Here is a 19,051-nt window from a genome sequence, read left to right on the forward strand (position 1 = left end):
AAAATTTTACCAGCTGGATGTGATGGCATGCACCTATAGTCCCAGCTATTAAGGAGGCTGAGGCAGGAGGGATGCTTGAATCCAAGAGTTCGAGTCCAACCTGGGCAACGTAGCAACGCCCCACCTGTAAATTAATTTTTTTTTTTGAGACAGGGTCTCATTCTGTTGTCCAGACTAGAGTACAGTGGTGTGATTGTGGCTTTGCAACCTCCACCTCCCAGGTTGAAGCGATTCTCATGTCTCAGCCTCCCAAGTAGCTAGGATTATAGGTGAGTGCCAACATGCCTGGCTAATTTTTGTATTTTTAGCAGAACTGGGGTTTTGCCATGTTGGCCAGGCTGGTCTCGAACTCCTGACCTGAAGTGATCCATCTGCCTCAGCCTCCTTAAGTGCTGGGATTACAGGTGTGAGTCACCACACCTGGCCTAAAATTGTTTTTTTTAATTTAAAAAAATTTAAAAAGTTAACTTTACTAGTTGAATGCTATTTTCTTAATCCCCATTTAAGAAATTCATTTTATAAGCCAGGCATGGGGGCTCACCCCTGCAGTCCTGGCACTTTGGGAGGCAGAGGTGGGAGGATTGCTTGAAGCCAGGAGTTTGAGGCCAGCCTGGGCAGCAAAGCAAGATCCCATCTCTTAAAAATAAATAAATTAATTAAAAGTATACAAAAAATACTAGCAAGCCTCCGTGGATTATTAGTGCAACAGCTATTGTGACTTCCTTCACATACACAAGTGGAAAAATCCTGCCATGGTGAGTACTTCTAATGTTAAATTCTAGAGTGCATGTAAAGCACTTAGCACATGCAGGGTATACAGTCGGTGCTCAATAAATACTGGCTGGCATGATATTTACGTTCAGTTCACACCGCCATACCTATTTCTCTGCTGCCTATACAATTTATACCTGTCTGAGACCTTTCAGTCTTTCTTGAAGCTTCCAGAATTCCCGTGTATAGGGAAGGAGTCACCAACTCTAAGGCCCATGGTCTCATACACAAGGAGACTGAACTGGGCCCCTGTGGACTCGGCTCTCACCAGGAGCTGCCATGCAGGACTATAGACTGCTGTGTATGTGAGGGGGGACACAACCTTACAATTTTTAAAATTAAATATATTTATTTATTTTTTGAGACAGAGTCTCAACTCTGTCACCCAGGCTGGAGTGCAATAGCATCTTGGCTCACTGTAACCTCCACCTCCCAGGTTCAAGTGATTCTCCTGCCTCAGCCACCTGAGTAGTTGGGACTCCAGGTGTGTGCCACCATGCCCAGCTATTTTTTTTTTTTTTTAAGAAGAGATGGGGTTTCACTATGTTGCCCAGGCTGGTCTCGAACTCCTGACCTCATGATCTGCCTGCCTTGGCCGCCCAAAGTTCTGGAAGTACAGGAATGAGCCACCACGCCCAGCCTTTACATTGTATTTTTTTAGAGATAGGGTCTCACTCTGTTGCCCAGACTGGAGTGCAGTGGCAGGATCATGGCTCACTGCAGCCTCACCTCTAAGTCTCAAGCAATCCTCCTGCCTCAGCCTCCCAAGTAGCTGGGACTATAGGTGCAGGCCACCACACCTGGATTATTATTATTATTTTTGCAGAGACAGGGTCTTACTACATTGCCCAGGCTGATTTTGAACTCCTGGGCTCAAGCGATCCTTCTGCCTCTGGCTCCCAAAGTGTTGGGATTATAGGCATGAACACCTGGCCTGATCTTACGATTTTTAAAAGAAGCTGAGGTTTTAAATTTTTATATGAAAACTCCCCTTTTAATGTTGGCAACCAAGTCAAACTTTTGGGAAATCATGTGTGGGCCAATCACATAGTCCTTCCTGTGGGGCTATATTATGTCCCCAAGCTGCCACGTGGGCGCCATATTTCCATGCTTACAAACATGGACTGGACTTAGACCTGGTGTTGGGCAGTGTCCTCATGTACAGATTGGCGTGAAAACACTTCCCCCCAGGGTTGCTGGAGTATTCCCTGGGGAGTTAAGATGTAGGTGGCATGTGCAGCCCAGCTCCCGCTCCCGAGAACTCCCAGATGAGTGGGAGTCCCTAGACTGTAGCACATACCCCATGTCAGGCCCTGGAGTAAAAACACTTTCCATTCATTCTCTTATGGACCAAAATAAATGCTCACCGTTTGCAGACACACATGTACCCATCAACAAAAATTATCTTCAGGACCCAGAACAGGCGTCTGGGCTACTTGGATGCAAGAAATTCGGAAGGCTGAGAAAGGGTGGAGTGGTCGAGATCAGTTTGATGATATATGTCATGTGTTTCGCTCGGGGCCAGGCATGTCAAAAATCACATCATCCATTTATTCACTCATTTGTTCATTCAACAAAGGAACAAATGTAGTGGTTGAGTGCCTGTTTGTGCTGGACACTGTTCCAGACACTGGTGGGGGGAAGGGCAGTGGCGGGGCAGTGGAGGCCAGGACAGGCACAGGCATGGACCCCCGTGATGCTCACCTATTAACAACAAGGCAGACCATGCACACAAACATTCCTGATGTCAGGAGGGACCAGGGATGCTATTCAGCCAGTGTGCAATCAGGGGAGGCTTCCTGGAGGAGGTGACAACGCTCAACGTCCCTTCCCTCACGGTGGCGCGTCTCCCCGCGGGGCAGTGGGCTCTTACCTGCTCCTCCTCCTCCCTCAGGCTGGGCAAGGTGCTGACAGAGAGGTTGACGGCGGTGACGGTCACGAAGAGCACCGACAGGCAGGCGAACACCTTGCCCGGCAGCCCCGAGTGCGGCCTCTCCACCATGTCGCGCAGTCGCCGCATGCAGCACCCCAGGCGGCCCTCGCCCTCGGCCGGGCCCTCGCTGTCGCGGCCCTCGCTGGCCAGCGCGTCGTCCTCCTCCTCCCGCTCCACCATCTCCGCGAACTCCTCGATCTTCTGCAGGTAGCGGCGCTTGCAGCAGCCGTCCAGCTGGTCCTCCGCGATGCCCCAGTACAGCAGCTCCTCCTGGAAGGACAGCGCGCACATCTCACGCAGCAGCCGCAGCTTGCCCGCGCGCAGGAAGGTCAGGATGGTGCCGAAGGCCCCCGGGTTGCGGTCGAAGAAGAACTCGTTGCAGGTGACGTCGTAGTCATCGCACACGTTGAGGATGTCGTCGAAGTTGGTGCAGGCCTTGAGCTGGCCCAGGCGCGTCAGCGGGAACTCGTCCAGCGTGGTCCAGGGCAGCGAGTACTTGATGCCGCCCACGTTGATGATGATCCGACGGCGGCGGTCCTCGGGCTGGCAGCCCTGGCGGGGCTCGTCCTGCGGCCGCAGCCGCTGCGCCCGGCGGTAGAACGCGCCCTTGATGGCCTGGCGCTGCGGGAGGAAGGCAGGGTGGAAGGAGGCGTCCGAGGTGCAGCTCAGCGCGCTGTAGTCATAGTCAGAATTGTCTCCCGGTAAGAGGGTCATTTTGGGCCTTCACATCCCTCTCGGGCCTGTGGGGAGAAGGGAGGAAAGACCCTCAGCGACCACCCCTACCTTCACCTTGCTGAGAATGTGGATGCCGCAGATATTCACTGTTAGGGATGGAATCTTTGTCCCCCAAATCCATAGGCTGCAGCCCCTAGCCCTCGATGGGATGGTATTAGGGGTGGGGGCTTTTAGATGTGATTTGGTTCAGATGTCGTTATGAGAGCAAAGTCCCCACGATGAGATTCACATTCTTATAAGAAGAAGAAGAGAGGTGGGGCACCATGGCTCACGCCTGCAATTCCAGCACCTTGGGAGGTTGAGGCAGGTGGATCATTTGAGGTCAGGAGTTCGAGACCAGCCTGACCAACGTGGTGAAACCCTGTCTCTACTAAAAATACAAAAATTAGCCAGGCATGGTGGTGTGCACCTGTAATCCTAATCCTAGCTACTAGGGAAGTTGAGGCAGGAGAATCTCTTGAACCTGGGAGGTGAAGCCGAGAGCGGAGATCGCACCACTGTACTCCAGGCTGTGCGACAGGGCAAGACTCCATCTCGAACCAACCAACCAGCCAGAAGAGGCAGAGACACCAGGGCTTTCTCTGCCATGTGAGCACTCAGAGGGGCATCTAAGTGAGAAACCCAGAGGTGAGCGCTGCTGGCATCCTGCTCTCCAACTCACAGCTGACAGAACTGGGAGAAATGAGTGCTGCTGAAGCCACCGGTCTGTGGTATTAATATTTGGTTACATCGGCCTGAGCTGACAAACACATTCGCCTAATAGTGAAATAGCAAGGACACTGTCCAGTGTCGCCTAGCCGTCACAATTCTCCCACATCCATCTATGCACCGGGGATGCAGCCATGCGCAGAATGTGAATGGGTCTCTGATCTCAGGTAGCTGACATCCTAGAGGATTTGCAGGTGACACAAGTACTGTTATTTACTTATCATTTAATTTAAATTGACTTTTTTTTTTTTTTGTATTTATTTGGCTTGGAAAAACAATTTAGTGTAGACCTACAGTTCTCATAGGGCTGATTTTGTCTCCCCAGAGACTTGTGCCAATGCCCGGAGGCCTTTTTGCTGGTCACGACTGGGGATGCTACTGGCATATAGCAGGCAGAGGCCAGGGAATGCTGTCGCATGTCCTACAACGCACAGGACAGTCCCCACAACACAGACTTATCTGGTCGCAAATATCCTTAATGCTGAGGGGGAGAATCCTGGTTAGTGGTTATAAATGTAACTTCAGAGCCACATAGCCTGCGTGGTGACTCAACCTTGTTGTGCTCACGCCTGTAATCCCAGCACTTTGGGAGGCCGATGAGGGCAGATCACAAAGTCAGGAGTTTGACACCAGTCTGGCCAACATGGCGAAACCCCATTTCTACTAAAAATACAAAAATTAGCCAGGTGTGGTGGCGGGCGTCTGTAATCCCAGCTATTCAGGGGGCTAAGGTGGGAAAACAGCTTGAACCCAGGGGGCCGAGGTTGCAGTGAGCTGAGATCCTGCCATTGCACTCCAGCCTGGGTGACAAGAGCAAGACTCCATTTCAAAAAAAAAAAAAATTTCCTTCTCTATAAAATGGGTGACCTATTTGGTAGGATTACTGGGAGGCCTGAGTGAATTATGTACATAGGACCACTTAATGCAGTGCCTGGCACATAGTAGATATGCAGTAATTACTGTCTATTATTATTATTTTTGAGATAAGAGTCTTGCTCTGTTGCCTAGGCTAGAGTGTAGTGGCACCATCTTGGCTTACTGCAACCTCCTCACCTCGGGTTCAAGCAATTCCTGTGCCTCAGCCTCTCGAGTAGCTGGGACTACAGGTGTACCACCACACCTGGTTAATTTCTGTATTTTTAGTAGACATGGTTTTGCCATGTTGGCCAGGCTGGTCTTGAACTCCTGATGTCAGATGAGCTGCCCACCTTGGCCTCCCAAAGTGCTGGAAATACAGGTGTGAGCCACTGCGCCTGGCCTATTATTATTATCTTGAATGGACAACTTACATGTTTCCACTAATGGAAAACAGGTATCACTTGCCATAAGTCAGAAGCAATGGACAAAGAAATGCACAACTATCAAAGCAACGCCATGTTCATGTGTCGGCAAACACCACCTTGAGGATACGGGGTGAACTGGACAGGCACGTTCACCCAGGACGCCCTCCTTGGCCCCTCCAGCTAAATCCAGCACCCCTCCCCTGACAACTGGTGTATGTGTCTTCACAGCACTTACCACCAGCTCTAGAACTGTCTGTGTGCAAGCCTGGCTCCTTCCTTAGGCAGCCTGCTCCCTGGGGGAAGAAATGTGCTTTAGTCATCTCTGAATGCCCGTACCCAGCACTGTAAGGGTGCACAGAAGTGCTAGCTAAATGAGTCCATTTCCTGCTGAGGAGACCGGCATAATGAGGCCACTTTTGGGAAACTGAGGTCAAAATATCAATTTGCATGGACTCCTTCCTTCCCAACTCTCAAAGCGAAGGGTTTGTGCTGCTGAAACAAGATTGTGTATTCATTACAAGCTCATGGGCTGAATTTGGTTCACAAATATTTTGCTTGGCTTGGAGAAGTTTTTGAAAGTTGTGAAATTTCATGTAAAAATCCACATTCTTGGCTTCTCTTAAAAAATCAGGATATCTGGCAATACTTGGCCCAAACACCAACTGAGAAATGGCTACTCCTTTAGGCGGCACCTGCCCCAATCCACCACAGTCCCCATCCCTCCCCATTGTCTTCCTAATGCCCACTCTAGTCCACTCGTGTGTTTCCTTCCTGGCCTTATAGGCATTTGAGTTTGAGACCCCTAGATTATAGCTACAGAGCTCTCTGGAATTAAGCCGATGCATAGAAAAGTTAGTAGGCTTCGAATACCCTGCTTTTAAAAATCACCAGCCTTCTCTCCAGACCAATCCCTGATGGAAGAAAGTGGTAAAGTCTGTCAATTGCAAATGGAAACCCATTTCCAATACTTAAATGTTGGTCGGTGCTAAAGCCATGTTCAGGAAAACACCTGCTCACAACACACACATACACAAACATGTGTGTGAATGAGGAAGTGTTTTAATAGGTGCTGGAAAGGGAGGGAGGGTGTTTCATGCGTAAAACGGGCTCCTTCCTTGCTTTACAAAAGCACATCACCACCCTTCTGCTGCTCACTGATCTTTGCAGAAGGCTACAATGGCATAGATCAGGTTTTGGAAAACTAGGATACACCTGTGTTTGAAAGAAAAATGCTTTGATTTTAGACGGTTAGAGTGTTTTTAACTTCACCTAAAATTGGAACCCATGTCCTCAGGCACAGCCTGCCAGGATCCCTCGGAGGCGTGGGAATAATCCCTTTCAGGCACTATCCTTGGTGATCTCTCTTTTCAGCCCTGCTGTTTCATCTTTGCTACCACAGACAAGAGAAGAAGTGACAGTGTTTGGCAAGAATGGTGATGGAGGTAAAGGGAAAATGCCTCGCATGAGCCCCAGAGGGCTCTTGTGAATCCCCACAGCTGTAATCACCTCTTTTTAAGAATTTCGTTTCAACCCTCCCGGCATTCCCTCCAGCAGAAAACTCCCTCAATTAGTGATTTCTTTCCTTCACGCCCTGCCCCCATGTGAGTTTCCTGTGTGGAAAGTGATCCTGTCTCAGCAGTGCGGGGAGTATGGAGAGGCTGATGCCACTCAGAGGGTAATCAACATGGTAAGGACCTTGTTCTCAAAGCCAGAGTCCCCTGGGGAGATGCTAAGGCAGGAACTTGCTAAAGGAAGAACAGGCATATTTTTCCACGATCTTGGTCTTGCAGATCCCAAGCTGATGTGCGGTGGACGGCTCAGCACCCTAGACCCTACACTAAAGTTCATAAATCAAACAGGCCCCAAAACCTGGGCTTCTGAAAAATAATGCTGCTTTTCACCTGGTCTGATACCTTCACAAGAAATTTTTTTGTTTCTCTGTGGTGTTAGTTCTGTTGGTTGTACAGCATGGTGGGTTTTAGCGATCTTGCCTCTGAGGGTCTACGGATGCTCGGGGAGAGGAAGCTGTTTGAGGCAGAGGCTGCAATGGGGGAGGTAGTTCATTCATTCATTCATTTTTTTGTTCATTCGTTCAATAGTTACTGCACACTCACCTCATGCCATGCTCTGTGTTAGATCTGGAGACACGGCAGAGAAAAAGACCCAGCCCCTGTCCTCACAGAGGTGACCTTCTAGTGGGGGAGACCTTTCCAAATGAGCATACACGTCATTTCAGGCTGCAGTGTTGTTGACAGGGCAGGTGAGAGATGGAGAGTGACTACTGTGGGATGCAGGGCAACATTAGCTGGAGGGGTGAGGAGGGCTTCTTGGAGGAGGGAACATGGGGCTGAGCCACATGGGTGGGTCCAGCCCTCTGAGGGCCTGGCAGAGGGAATGGCAAGAGTTTGCTCCCTGACTTGGAGGTAGGCTGGGATGATGGAAGACCAAGGAGAAGTCCAAGCACAGAGCAAGGGGAAGCTGGGAGTAGAGGGGGGCAGGGGCCAGGTGCAGCAGGGCCCAGGGGCCGACAATAAGGAGCTGGGGCTTATTCCGCAGGGGACAGGGAGTCCATGCGTGCCTGCCAGGTCAGTGGACAGTGTGTGGGCTGGGGAGCCCAGGCTGGAGGCTACTTCAGTCATTCTGGAGCTGACGATGGTTTGCACCGGTGGAGTTTTGGAGAACACGAGGGATTTGGGATGAACTTTGGGGGAAGAGAACTCAGGACTGGCTGAGGAATGGGGCCTGGGGGAGGGGGAAAGAGAAGAATCATGATTCCAGAGGTGCCATTTACCGAGGCGACGGATAGGTGGCGCTATGGTGAGCTGAGTCAGAGGAAGCCGTTCCTGGCTGTGGGACAATGGACAGAAGAGGATGCCGGTGAGATCCAGGGGAGAGGGCGGAGATGGGTGTCTCCCAAGGATGGTGCCAGACCATCAATGCTGAGCTGATGGGTGTGTGTTTGCGGCAGGTGAGGGCATCACCTGGTAGCTTTGACCTGGCTAGGCTGGCAAGGGCAGGAGGGCCAGGGTAGCAGAGCTATGTTGAAGCCAGAGTCAGGGGCCTCACGTGTGCCCAGCATCCACACCCCCATTGAAGCTGCATCACATCAGGCCAGAGGGCTCAGTGCAGGGCATATGGTAGACAGAAAATTGTCCCCACATTCCCCTAGATGCCCATGTCCTCGTCCTAATCCCTGGAAACCGTGAATATGTTAGACTGCATGGCAAGGAGGAATGAAAGTTACAGATGGAATTAAGGTTGCTAATCAGCTGACCTGACATGGGAAATTATCTTGGATGATCTGGGCGGGTCCAGTGTAATCAACAGGGTCCTTATTTGTGGAGGAAGGAAGCAGGAGACGGAGTGGCAGAAGGGCGTGGCATGAGAATGACTCCGCTGGTCACTGCTGGCTTTGAAGATGCAGGAAGGGGCAGTGAGTCAAGGAATGCAGGTGGCCTGCAGAGGCTGGAGAAGGCAAGGAAACGAGTTCCCTGGAGCCTCAGAAAGTAGCACAGCCTTGCCCGCACCCGATTTTAGCCCAGCCAGACCCATTTCCAGCCTCTGACCTCCAGAAGTTAACACAATTTGGTTGTCTTAAGCCACTAAGCTTGTGGTAATTTGTGACAGCTGCAAAAGGAAACGGGATGCTGAGGCCGGGCAGGGTGGCTCACGCCTGTAATCCTAGCACTTTAGGAGGCCGAGGTGGGCAGATCACTTGAGGAGTTTGAGACCATCCTGGCCAACATGGTGAAACCCCATCTCTACTAAAAATACAAAAATTAGCTGGGTGTGGTGTCACGCACCTGTAATCCTGCTACTTGGGAGGCTGAGGCAGGAGAATCGCTTGAACCCGGGAGGCGGAGAGGAGATCCCGCCACTGGCACTCCAGAGTACTCTGGAGACTTTTTTTTTTTCTGACACTCTATCTCGAAAAAGGGATGTTAAGAGAAAGCTTGTTCTGGTTCTGCTCTAGCTTGGGGGACAGCCTGCCAGTCACCCCAAGCTGGGGAGGCAGAAGGGCGCACAGGCTTTGAAATTAGGAGACCTGTGTTCAAGGCCAGCTGCTCTGTGACTTTAGGCAAGTCATGCCCTATCCCTGAGACTCAGTTTCTTTATCTGTATAATGAGGCTACAAACAGCTCCTGCCTCCTTGAGTTATGAGACAAAAGCAGATGGGACAGGTGATGCGCTTGGCCCCACGCCCGACACTCTGCGAACCCTCAATCGTCACCTCGGAATTCTCATGAGCTACAAGAAGGGTCTGCCGCCCCCCTCCCTGCTTGCCCAGAGTGTCGTCTTTTCTGACCTGACCCTCTGGGATTTGGATCTAGCCTCACCCGACCCCCAGAGTCCACTGCTGGAGGGTGTGCGGGCTGGCCTAGCACTCCGGGAAAGCCACTGGGTGGAAATGAGGGATATGAAGATGCTGCTGTCCTGTGACCCAGAAATCCCACTCCTGGGTAGACTTCCCACACCAGGGACCACAAAGCCTTGTGGCAGACATTGTCAGTAATAAATTATTTGCACTCAAATCCTTCGCTCAGGGTTTGCTTCTGGGGAACAAGGTGGAAGAGAGTAACAAGGTACAGGAATGTGTGTTGTGTTGTTTCTGGTACCAGGAGGCCCCCTAGTATCCATCCCCAGGGGAGCAGACAGGCAAGTCTTGGTAGAGGCAGAGTCTGGAATCCTGCAGATTGCCGGGAATCAGAAGCAATGGACTGGGTGGTTTAGCAACACATTTAGGTCTTAGAAACAGGGTGCCGAGTGGAAAAAGAAGCAGAAGTTTCTAGCACTGTGCTATTTATGTAAATGAACACACACACATTACATATTTTACAAGGTCTCAAGCACATGGGAGGATCTCTATCAACCACATGGAGGGTGCCTGGAAGGGCAAAGGAAGGGGAAGAAGCACGGGGATTGGAACGAAGGAGGAAAAATGAGTAAGATGAGACAGGCTGGCACAGGCCAACGAGGAGGCGTGCTGGGAAGTGGCATGGTTTGTACAACTCCGGCTTTTAACCCAGGTTTAAAAAGAAAAATGAAGAGCACAGGAACAACAGAACCTCCTGAATTGCCCAGGGTGCTTGGTGGAGATACAGGTTCCTGGGACCCTCCCTTCCCAGTCGGAATGCCTGCAGGGGAGGCCTAGGAATGAGCATTTTTCACAGGCTCTTCTGGAGATTCTGGGAATGCTTGGAGCTCTCCGAGGGGCTGGAGGCACAGGAGCTGCTCTGGGCTTTGGCTGGAACTCCCCTGCTCAATGCGTCAATCTCCTTGAGGTCTGAGTCCTGCGTCTGAGGCCATTTCCTGGAGAAATGGAATCCCTTCTGGTCTGCGAGAAAAATCTTCTGCATTGGCATTGCCTTGATCAAATTTCCATTCATGAGCTTAGAGATACACTGCAATTTTCTATCCTTCCTTTGAGGAAAAAGGTGATGCTTATAAGTTACAGCCGAGGGCTGAGAACATACTTGCAAAGATAAATGATCATTGAGACCATAAGGCATTCTGAGTGGCAGTTCTCATGTGACCACCCTAAGGTCACATGAGAGGGTGCAGGTGCAGGGCCTGCAGGGTGGGATTTGGGAGGGTGGAATGGGATGCAGTGAAGGTCCGAGCCAGGCATGGCTAGTCGTCCCTGTGGCCTGAGCTAGCTATCATACCCGCTGAGCTGCTGGCCTCTCTGAGCCTGCCTCCTCCCCTAGGAGATGGGTACAAGATTGCCGACCTCCCAGGGCTATTATGGGGATCTGGTGAATGGAGGTTTGCCGCAGGGATAAGCAGTGTCACCAGGCCTCCTGTCCCCATGGCTACATTCCATCAGGGGCATAAAATGGTTCCACAAACGGTCCTGGGCTGACCCCAGCTGCTTTCGGACCTCTCTGGACTCTGTTCTTTCTGTCTTACGTTCTCAGTCCCTCTTCTGAGTGGCAGTGGGGAATGCAGAGAGAGGGCTAAGTGCACCAGGTGTTATAAATAGCAGCAGCCAGTCTCCCTCCACCGCAGACTCCCAAAGTGCCAGGTGCTGTGCTTGGAGCCTTAACTGCATGAGTCTTCATCCTTCCCTAAAAAGGCAGGCATTGGCACTGATACCCCCATTTTTTAAATGAAGAAACTGAGGCTCTGAGAAGTGAAAACTTATGTCTGGCAATAAGTGATGAAGCCAGAATTAAACTAGGGCTGTGGGACTCCAGGCCAAACCTCTTTGACCCCTCCCTTTTCCTGCCTCCTGGAAACATTGATTCTTTTCGGGGAGCTGGGGTGGTGTCTCCACCCCTTGCATGAGTCAGGGACTGGGTTTCTAGTCTCTATTTTATATGGGCAAGATTTTGGAATGTTTTTGAGGATGAGGAGAAGTAGGCAGTTATTCATGGCTGGGGAAACGTATTTATCGCTATTTTACATTTGTAAGAGAGTAGAGTAAAAAACAAATCCACAAAACCCCCAGTTTTGCCAAACTCAGGGTTGCCATTTTGGCCTCTGGGAAGGAGACGTTGACGATGGAGGCGGAGGGTGGAGTCTTCCCCAGAAGCCCTGCTGACACCGTGATTTTAGCCCAGTGAGTCTCATAGGAGATAATAAATTCAGGCTGGACGTAGTGGCTTACGCCTGGAATCCTAACCCTTTGGGAGGCCAAGGTGAGAGAACCGCTTGAGTTTCAGAGTTCAAGACCAGTCTGGGCAACACAGTGAGACCCTGTTTCTATAATGAAAAAAGAAAAATTAGCTGAGCGTGGTGGTATGTACCTTTAGTCCCAGTGACTCAGGAGGCTGAGGTGGGTGAATCACTTGAGCCCAGAAGGTCAAGGCTGTGGTGGGCCGTGAGAGTGACACTGTACTCCAGCTGGGTGACAGAGCAAGACGCTGTCTCAAATAAAAAAAATAAAACAAGATGATAAATTTGTATTGCTTTAAGCCACTAAATGTGTGCAAGTGTCTGGGCGTGGTGGCTCACACCTGTAATCCCAGCACTTTGAGAGGCTGAGGCAGGTGGATCATGAGGTCAGGAGTTCGAGACCAGCCTGGCCAACATAGTGAAACCCCGTCTCTACTAAAAATACAAAAATTAGACTGGCCTGGTGGCGCACGCCTGTAGTCCCAGCTACTTGGGAGGCTGAGACAGGAGAATGGCCTGAATCAGAAGGTGGAGGTTGCAGTGAGCCAAGATCACGTCATTGCACTCCAGCCTAGGCAACAGAGCAAGACTCCATCTCAAAAAAAAAAAAAAAAAAATTGTGTGCAAGTATGTGAAAGAAGGAAATTAACACAGCCTCCAAGGCAACTTTCCAGAAGGAAAGCATTTCTCCCCAGCACTCCGCAGGCTTTGGTTTCTTTCTTTCTGCCATGCCTCTCCACGTGTGCCATTCCCTCACTCCCAGTGGGTGCCTTGGAGACCCATCCATCTCTCCCCATGGCACTCTTTCCCAGGCCCTGCAGTGTTTCACTGCCAGCATGGCTTCATCTGTCAGGATTAGGGCTCCTGGCCGGCCGACTCAGAGGCAGGTCAGGCTGCATTAATCCCCAATTAAAACGTTAATCAAAATGGATCCAACCATTAGCTTGGCCAGGGTCCTGGCATGTTAGATTTCCAAGAGACGCTGTGCCCTGGTGGAGAATCTGTCTTTCTGAGCCACCTGCCGTCGGTTCTCGCCACAGTTCAACCACCCTGGACCTTGGCCCAGCCTCCTGAAAGCTGGGGCCAAAGTTCCTGGGGAGAGTATGTGCTGGGAGCTGGGCTCTTCCCTCCATCCCTCACTTGCCCCAAATGAGAAAAAGTGCCAGTGTCCCTCCCCCTATAGAAAAGACAGGCTGCCTCTGGAGCCTCCCTGCTGTGCTGCAGGCAAGCAAAATAACACCAAATGCACGTTTGTGTTTGCCTTCTTCTGCGGGGAGGTGTTTGGGGACAAGCCAGAAGTTCCTTTTCTCTTTGCCTCCTTGTAGCTCAAAATTTGGGAACATAAGCTTAAGCAGAGAAGCAGGCTTGGGGGAGCAGTGGGGAACTCAGGATGGCAGGAAGGGAGACCTGGGCTTCCAGGAGTCCCCTGGAGGGAGAGCAAGATCGGACCTGCCTGGGGAGGTGTCGAGTGAGACAGAAAACTCAACCTCAGGGCAAGGGACAGTCTTAGGCACAATTCAGATCCTATTTCTAGCAAAGTCACTTCATTTCTGATTTTGTTAATCAAATACAGTCTGCTGGATGATAAAAATGGCACACAGTGATGGAGTGCGTGCAGCTAGGTTCTTCTTTGCCTCTCCCTTTTTATCAATTCTACTTAGAGGGGCTTTGTGAAGGGCTCCTTTGCCGGGCTTAATGCATCACCCAAGAGTAGATTCCCCCACCCCTAGACCCCTGGCAACAGGCAAGGCTGACTCTTCATCAACAGTGGAAAGCAGGGTGGAGAAAGACAGAACAGCCGAGACACCCTACTGAGGTTCCAGGAAGTGAGTTCTTTGGAGTGGGTTTGAGTCACTTAGCCCTGTATCCGGCACACATCTCTTTGTTCTTCTGTTTCCTGTGGCATCTCCTTCACCTCCTGCCAGAGCCCTGCTGGGCATCTGGGGCAGAGAATTCAGAGTTGGTGCCCAGATCTGCCCAAGTCAGGCTCTAGGACAAGCTTTGGGAAAGTCTTAGGGGATGGGGAGAAGGACATAAGGTCTGCCTCCCTTGTCACATCTCCCTCTCAGAGGCCAAAAAGGCAACCCAGAGTTTGGCAAAACTGGGTTTCATTGATTTTTTTACTCCCAAGGCTTGAGAACCCAGGCTGTAGGCTGTGGGCCTGGGTTCTCAAGTCTCAGGAGAAGAACCTAGGTTGGCTCATTTCCAGTACGCCTGCAGTTCTCTGCAGGTTAGGAGTGTGTCCCTCGACAGACATCTTTCCACTGGAATGGGCTGGCTCTGGGAACCACTGAGGAGGGCGATCCCCAGGGGCCGGAGCTTGCTTGTTTTTCAAACACACCTTCCCTCCTTCCCCTCCCAGCAGGTGACTGTGCAGAGCTCCAAAAGCCGGAGGAGGCACAGGTAGAGCTCTGGTCTGGCAGAGCCAGAAAAAATCCCCCAAAGAAGGACGGCGTGCCCTAGCCACCGTGCCCACCGCATGGCCCCAATCAGCAGTGCCAAACTTTTCTTGGAGATGTGCTGCCAGTGAGGCTCTCGATAGGGACTCTGCCATCAAGGGTGTGGGGGTATCAAATCCACCCTATTGAATAAACCTCTGCTCAGATTCATAGGGCAGGAGCTTCCCCCACCCCACAATGAATCAGACCAGTTCCTGCTCCCTCCTCTCACACCCCCCCCCCCACTTATCTCAGGGTGTCAGTGACGTGGGGGAGGAGTGTCTGTCTCCCTCCTCTATGTGTCTGTCATTCACCTGGGTAACTTTGGTGCCTGGCACCCTTTAAGTGCTTAAGAAGATGCCAGCTGAGTAGACGAACTCACAAACCCCAGTGGTGGGAACCCGCATTCCTCAGTAATGTCGGATCCCCACCACCCTACCCCATCACCCGCCCCTAAGGAGCTTTGAAAAGATCTTTTCTTCCTATTCTAGAACCAATTCCAGCTTCCACGCCTCCCACCTTGAGAATGAATGCATTAAATGAACCAAGACTTCTGCCTGTACATACGGGCTGCTACAGTCCACCGCCCCAGCAGACTGCGACCTCCCAAGAGGGGGCCTGGGTCTTACGCCTTACTTCTCTCTAAGCTGCTTGAAGCTTCCCCCATTCTATCCTGCCCCCATCCCATCCCTCTTCACTTCTCCCCAGCATAGCTCCTCCATAAATGTTTGTAAACTGGATGAATGAATGTTGAGCGCTTGGTATGATGAGCTGCTCCTAGTAGGTGTTCAATCAATCTTTGTCCAATCTATGAATGAATGAACTTTGCCCTTTTCCTTCCATATCTCCGGGCTGAGCCTCTCTCCCATATGGAAGCCCTGAGGCTGAGACCACCACCTTCCTAGCAGCTACTGGGGTGCCCAGTGAACTGTCTCAGTATTCGTAGCGCCTAGCACACAGTAGGCGCTCAATAAACGCATGCTGTATTCAAGGTTAATGATTGACTCAATTAGGCCCACGGTGGGGGTGGAGGGGGGCTCCATACCATGCCTAAGGATCCAGTGAATGAGCAAGTGACAGACACCCCCCACCCCAATCCCTAACTCTCCCTCCTCCCGGGATCCGGCGAGAAACCTCGGGCCTAGAACCGGGATGCACTCCCACCGGAGTCACTGCGGCTGCGAATGTCCCAGACTTTGCATCCTGGGGACCCCTTGGGAAGAAGCAAAGCTGTACCCGCACCTTGGTCGTAGCTAGCGAGCTCCACGCCGCCACCAGCGGCTGCTCCCGGGTCCTCGGTCGCCCTGGCCTCCCTGCAGGTGGGTTTCGAGGCCCCCGCAGGGAGTTGGGGGCCACGGCCACGTGCAGCCACCCCCGAGCCCGAGTTTGTAGGCGCGGGGTCCGGTCCGCGCTTCGGTGGCGCCCGGCAAGGCTGCAGCGCGCAAAGTTCCCACCTCAAGTTCCCGTCGCTGTGTCCCCGCCTCGGAGTTGGCCCGGCCGCGGCTTCCGTCTCCCCGGCTGCCCACGGGTCCGGGTCGAGGACGCGAGAGCGGCCTGGTGGCCGCCCGGGGCACCCGCTCTGCCTCCCGGAGCCGCAGCCAAACTTCGGTCCCGGGGCCCGGCTCAGCTCCCGCCCTTGGAGCCGCGGCCGCCCCGTCTCTGCCTCCCGGTCCCAGCCGGGCTCCGAGTGCGTCGGGAGCGCGGCGCGGCAGCCGCTGAGGGAGGGAACGGGGCAGGAGGCGGGACGGAGGGAGGGGACTGAGCGCGGGGCGGGGAGAAGGGGCGGGCGGGCAGCTGAGAGTGCTGCGCCGGGCCTCGCCCCACTTCGGGACGGTGGCAGCCGCGCCGCCGTCACTGGGCCCAATTGGGGCCCCGCACCTTGGAGAGGGGAGGCCCTGGCGCCCCTGCCGGCTGGCACTCCTCGCGGCAAGATCCTGAGCCCGCGTCCGGGACGATCGCGCTACGCCCTCCCTCCCATCGCCTTTTTCCTTGTCTGCTCTCCCAGGAGCGCCCACCCTGCGGCCCCTTCGCCTGCACCCGCCGGCTTCTAAGGTCCCGGCGCTCTGCTGCCTTGGAGCTTCATGCACCAGGCGGCGTGGCAGCCTCCTGGGATCGCGCGCCTTGTCAGTTTTCCCCGTGGTCCAAGTTGGCCGGAGGTCCAGAGCCCGGGCCCCTAGCACCACGGCCCCAGGATCTACCTGTGTAGGGACTTAAAACCCCGCTCTCCACTGCGTCGTGGCCGCGCTCCAAGCGCTTCCACATCCCAGGGACCACATGCGCCCTGTCTCCTGCCTTTCCTTGGAAATCCAAGTGCACCGCTGCCTCTGGGCCCCTCGCCCTCCCGCCCCGGCCAAATACTGCATCCTTAGGTCCCTCCACAGGCTGCTGCCCTGCAGCCGCACGCTGCAAACAAGCTTTCACATCCTGGGTGTCACATGTCGCGTGCCTTTTCTCCATCTCCTAGAACAATGTTGTCCTTGGGCCCTTCCTGCCACCGCCGCCCAGGGGCTGCCAGCACCTTGCTGTGCCAACTTCCTAGGGCCGGTACTACCGTCCCAGGTGCTGTTCCCTCCAGTCCCTCAGGGCCAAGGCCCAGAGCCCTCCCAGGCCAGCAGACCCGCATTTCCTCGTCCACTCCCCTGGCCGGGGCAGGGCACTTGGACCAGGTCCTGGGGTCCTGGGGTCTTGTGCCAGAGTGGGTGGGATGCTGCACAGTTGCTGGAGGTTGCTACGGAGGAATCTGTCGGAGAGGAGAGGGTGCCGCCGGCAGGGATGGCCTCTTACAGCCTTGCGCTCCCTTCCTCTCTTTTCCCTTCTGCTTCTACTTTTCCCATCATCAGAGAACTAAGGACATGAAGAAATCTGCTGCCGACCAGCCTTCTGCTTGAGTAGGGCATGGGTTGGGGAGTTGCGGATACTCATTAAGTGGGTTAGGGTTAACCCTAAGAAATGAGCCCAGGGCACAGTCGCCTGTGCGGCAGTCCCAGCCACTTAGGAGGCTGAGGAGGGAGGAGCATAGGAGTTCCACATTATAGTGCGCTATGATGGCACCACTGCACGCCAGCCTGGGTGACTGAGCGAGACCTGGCCCCTAAAACAACAAGAACAATAAAAACACTGGCTTACTGGTGAGGTGGACGCCAGGACAGACGGGATCTGTCCAAGGACCTGTTTCCAAGAGCTCACCTTCTGCTGGAGGCTTGGCAGAACCTGCAAACTGCTGAAATACGTGAATGCAGAAAGAAGCCAGTTTAGATAGAATAATGGTGGAGGGCGCCTGTGGAGGTGATGGTTACATGGAGCCCTGAGCCAGAAGGAGACCATCTCGCAAGATGGGAAGAGAGCTTTCTAGGTGGACAGAACATCAAAGGCACTGGCTTCAAGTAGGAGAGACGGAGGCATGTCTGAGAAACAGCAAGGAGACCATCCAACAGCATAGAGGAGGGACCCAGGTGGGGTGGGGTGGGCTTTTGGGGTCAGAGGGTCCCTGGATTACATATTGAGAAACACTGCTTTTTTTTTTTTTTTTTTTTTTTTTTTGGAGGCGGAGTTTCGCTAGTTGCCCAGGCTGGAGTGCAATGGCGCAATCTTGGCTCACGGCAACTTCTGCCTCCCAGGTTCAAGTAATTCTCCTGCCTCAGCCTTCCAAGTACCTGGGATTACAGACGTGCGCTACCATGCCTGGCTAATTTTGTATTTTTAGCAGAGACGGGGTTTCTTCATGTTGGTCAGGCTGGTCTCGAACTCCTGACCTCCCACCAGCCTCAGCCTCCCAAAGTGCTGGGATTACAGGCATGAGCCACAATGCCTGGCCTGAGAAACACTGCTGTTGTGGTGGATCAGCCTTCTGCCTTCCTCTCCCATCTGAAAATTGTTTTTGTTGTTTTTTGAGACAGAGTCTTGCTTTGTCTTCCCGGTTGGAGTGCGGTGGCACAATCTCAGCTCACTGCAGCATCCGTCCCCCTGGGCTCAAGTGATTCTCCTGTCTCAGCCTCCCGAGTAGCTGAGACTACAGGTGTGTGCCACCATGACCAGCTAATTTTTGTATTTTTAGTAGAGACAGGGTTTCACCATGTTGGCCAGACTGGTCTTGACCTTCTGACCTCAGGTGATCCACCAGCCTCAGCCTCCCAAAATGCTGGAATTACAGGTGTGAGCCTCTGCACCCAGCCAGAAAATTGCTGTCTCTATCTTGTTTTTGAGACAGGACCTGGCTCTGTCACCCGCTGGAGTGGAGTGGTGCAATCATAGCTCACTGCAACCTCTAACTCCTGGGCTCAAGGGATCCTCTTGCCTCAGACTTCCAAGTAGCTGGGACTACCACACACCACCATGCATCGCTAACTTAAAACAAAAAATGTTTTCTGCAGAGACAGGCTGGTCTAGAACTCCCAGGCTCAAGCCATTCACCCACCTCGGTCTCCCAAAGTGCTGGGATTACAGATGTGAGCCACTGTGCCTGGCCTTGTTTCTATCTTTTTTTTTTGAGACAGAAACTCATTCTGTTGCCCAGGCTGGAGTGTAGTGGCGTGATCTCAGCTCACTGCAACCTCCGCCTCCCGGAT

General features: G+C 52.8%; 1 protein-coding gene across 6 annotated transcripts in view; it reads right to left on the reverse strand.

Moving 5' to 3' along the window:
- The window catches only part of KCNG1 (potassium voltage-gated channel modifier subfamily G member 1), a 20,716-nt gene extending 4,470 nt beyond the window's left edge, over window positions 1-16,246 (reverse strand). Inside the window, exons 1-4 of one of the 6 annotated variants that reach the window (XM_037727248.1) lie at window positions 15,729-16,198; window positions 6,700-6,815; window positions 5,666-5,723; window positions 2,645-3,444 (exon numbers count right to left, since the gene is read on the reverse strand). In XM_037727248.1, the coding sequence (XP_037583176.1) occupies window positions 2,645-3,418 (774 nt within the window). In that variant the 5' untranslated portion in view covers window positions 3,419-3,444; window positions 5,666-5,723; window positions 6,700-6,815; window positions 15,729-16,198. Of the gene's footprint in view, window positions 1-2,644; window positions 3,445-5,665; window positions 5,724-6,699; window positions 9,185-15,728 lie in introns of those variants that run through there. The other 5 variants (XM_017496869.2, XM_017496870.2, XM_017496871.2 and 2 more) reach the window with 5 other exon arrangements.
- Between the last annotated feature and the right edge of the window lie 2,805 nt (window positions 16,247-19,051).

The sequence above is a fragment of the Cebus imitator genome, unplaced genomic scaffold, assembly GCF_001604975.1.
Source record: "Cebus imitator isolate Cc_AM_T3 unplaced genomic scaffold, Cebus_imitator-1.0 Scaffold224, whole genome shotgun sequence".
Lineage (NCBI taxonomy): Eukaryota > Metazoa > Chordata > Mammalia > Primates > Cebidae > Cebus > Cebus imitator.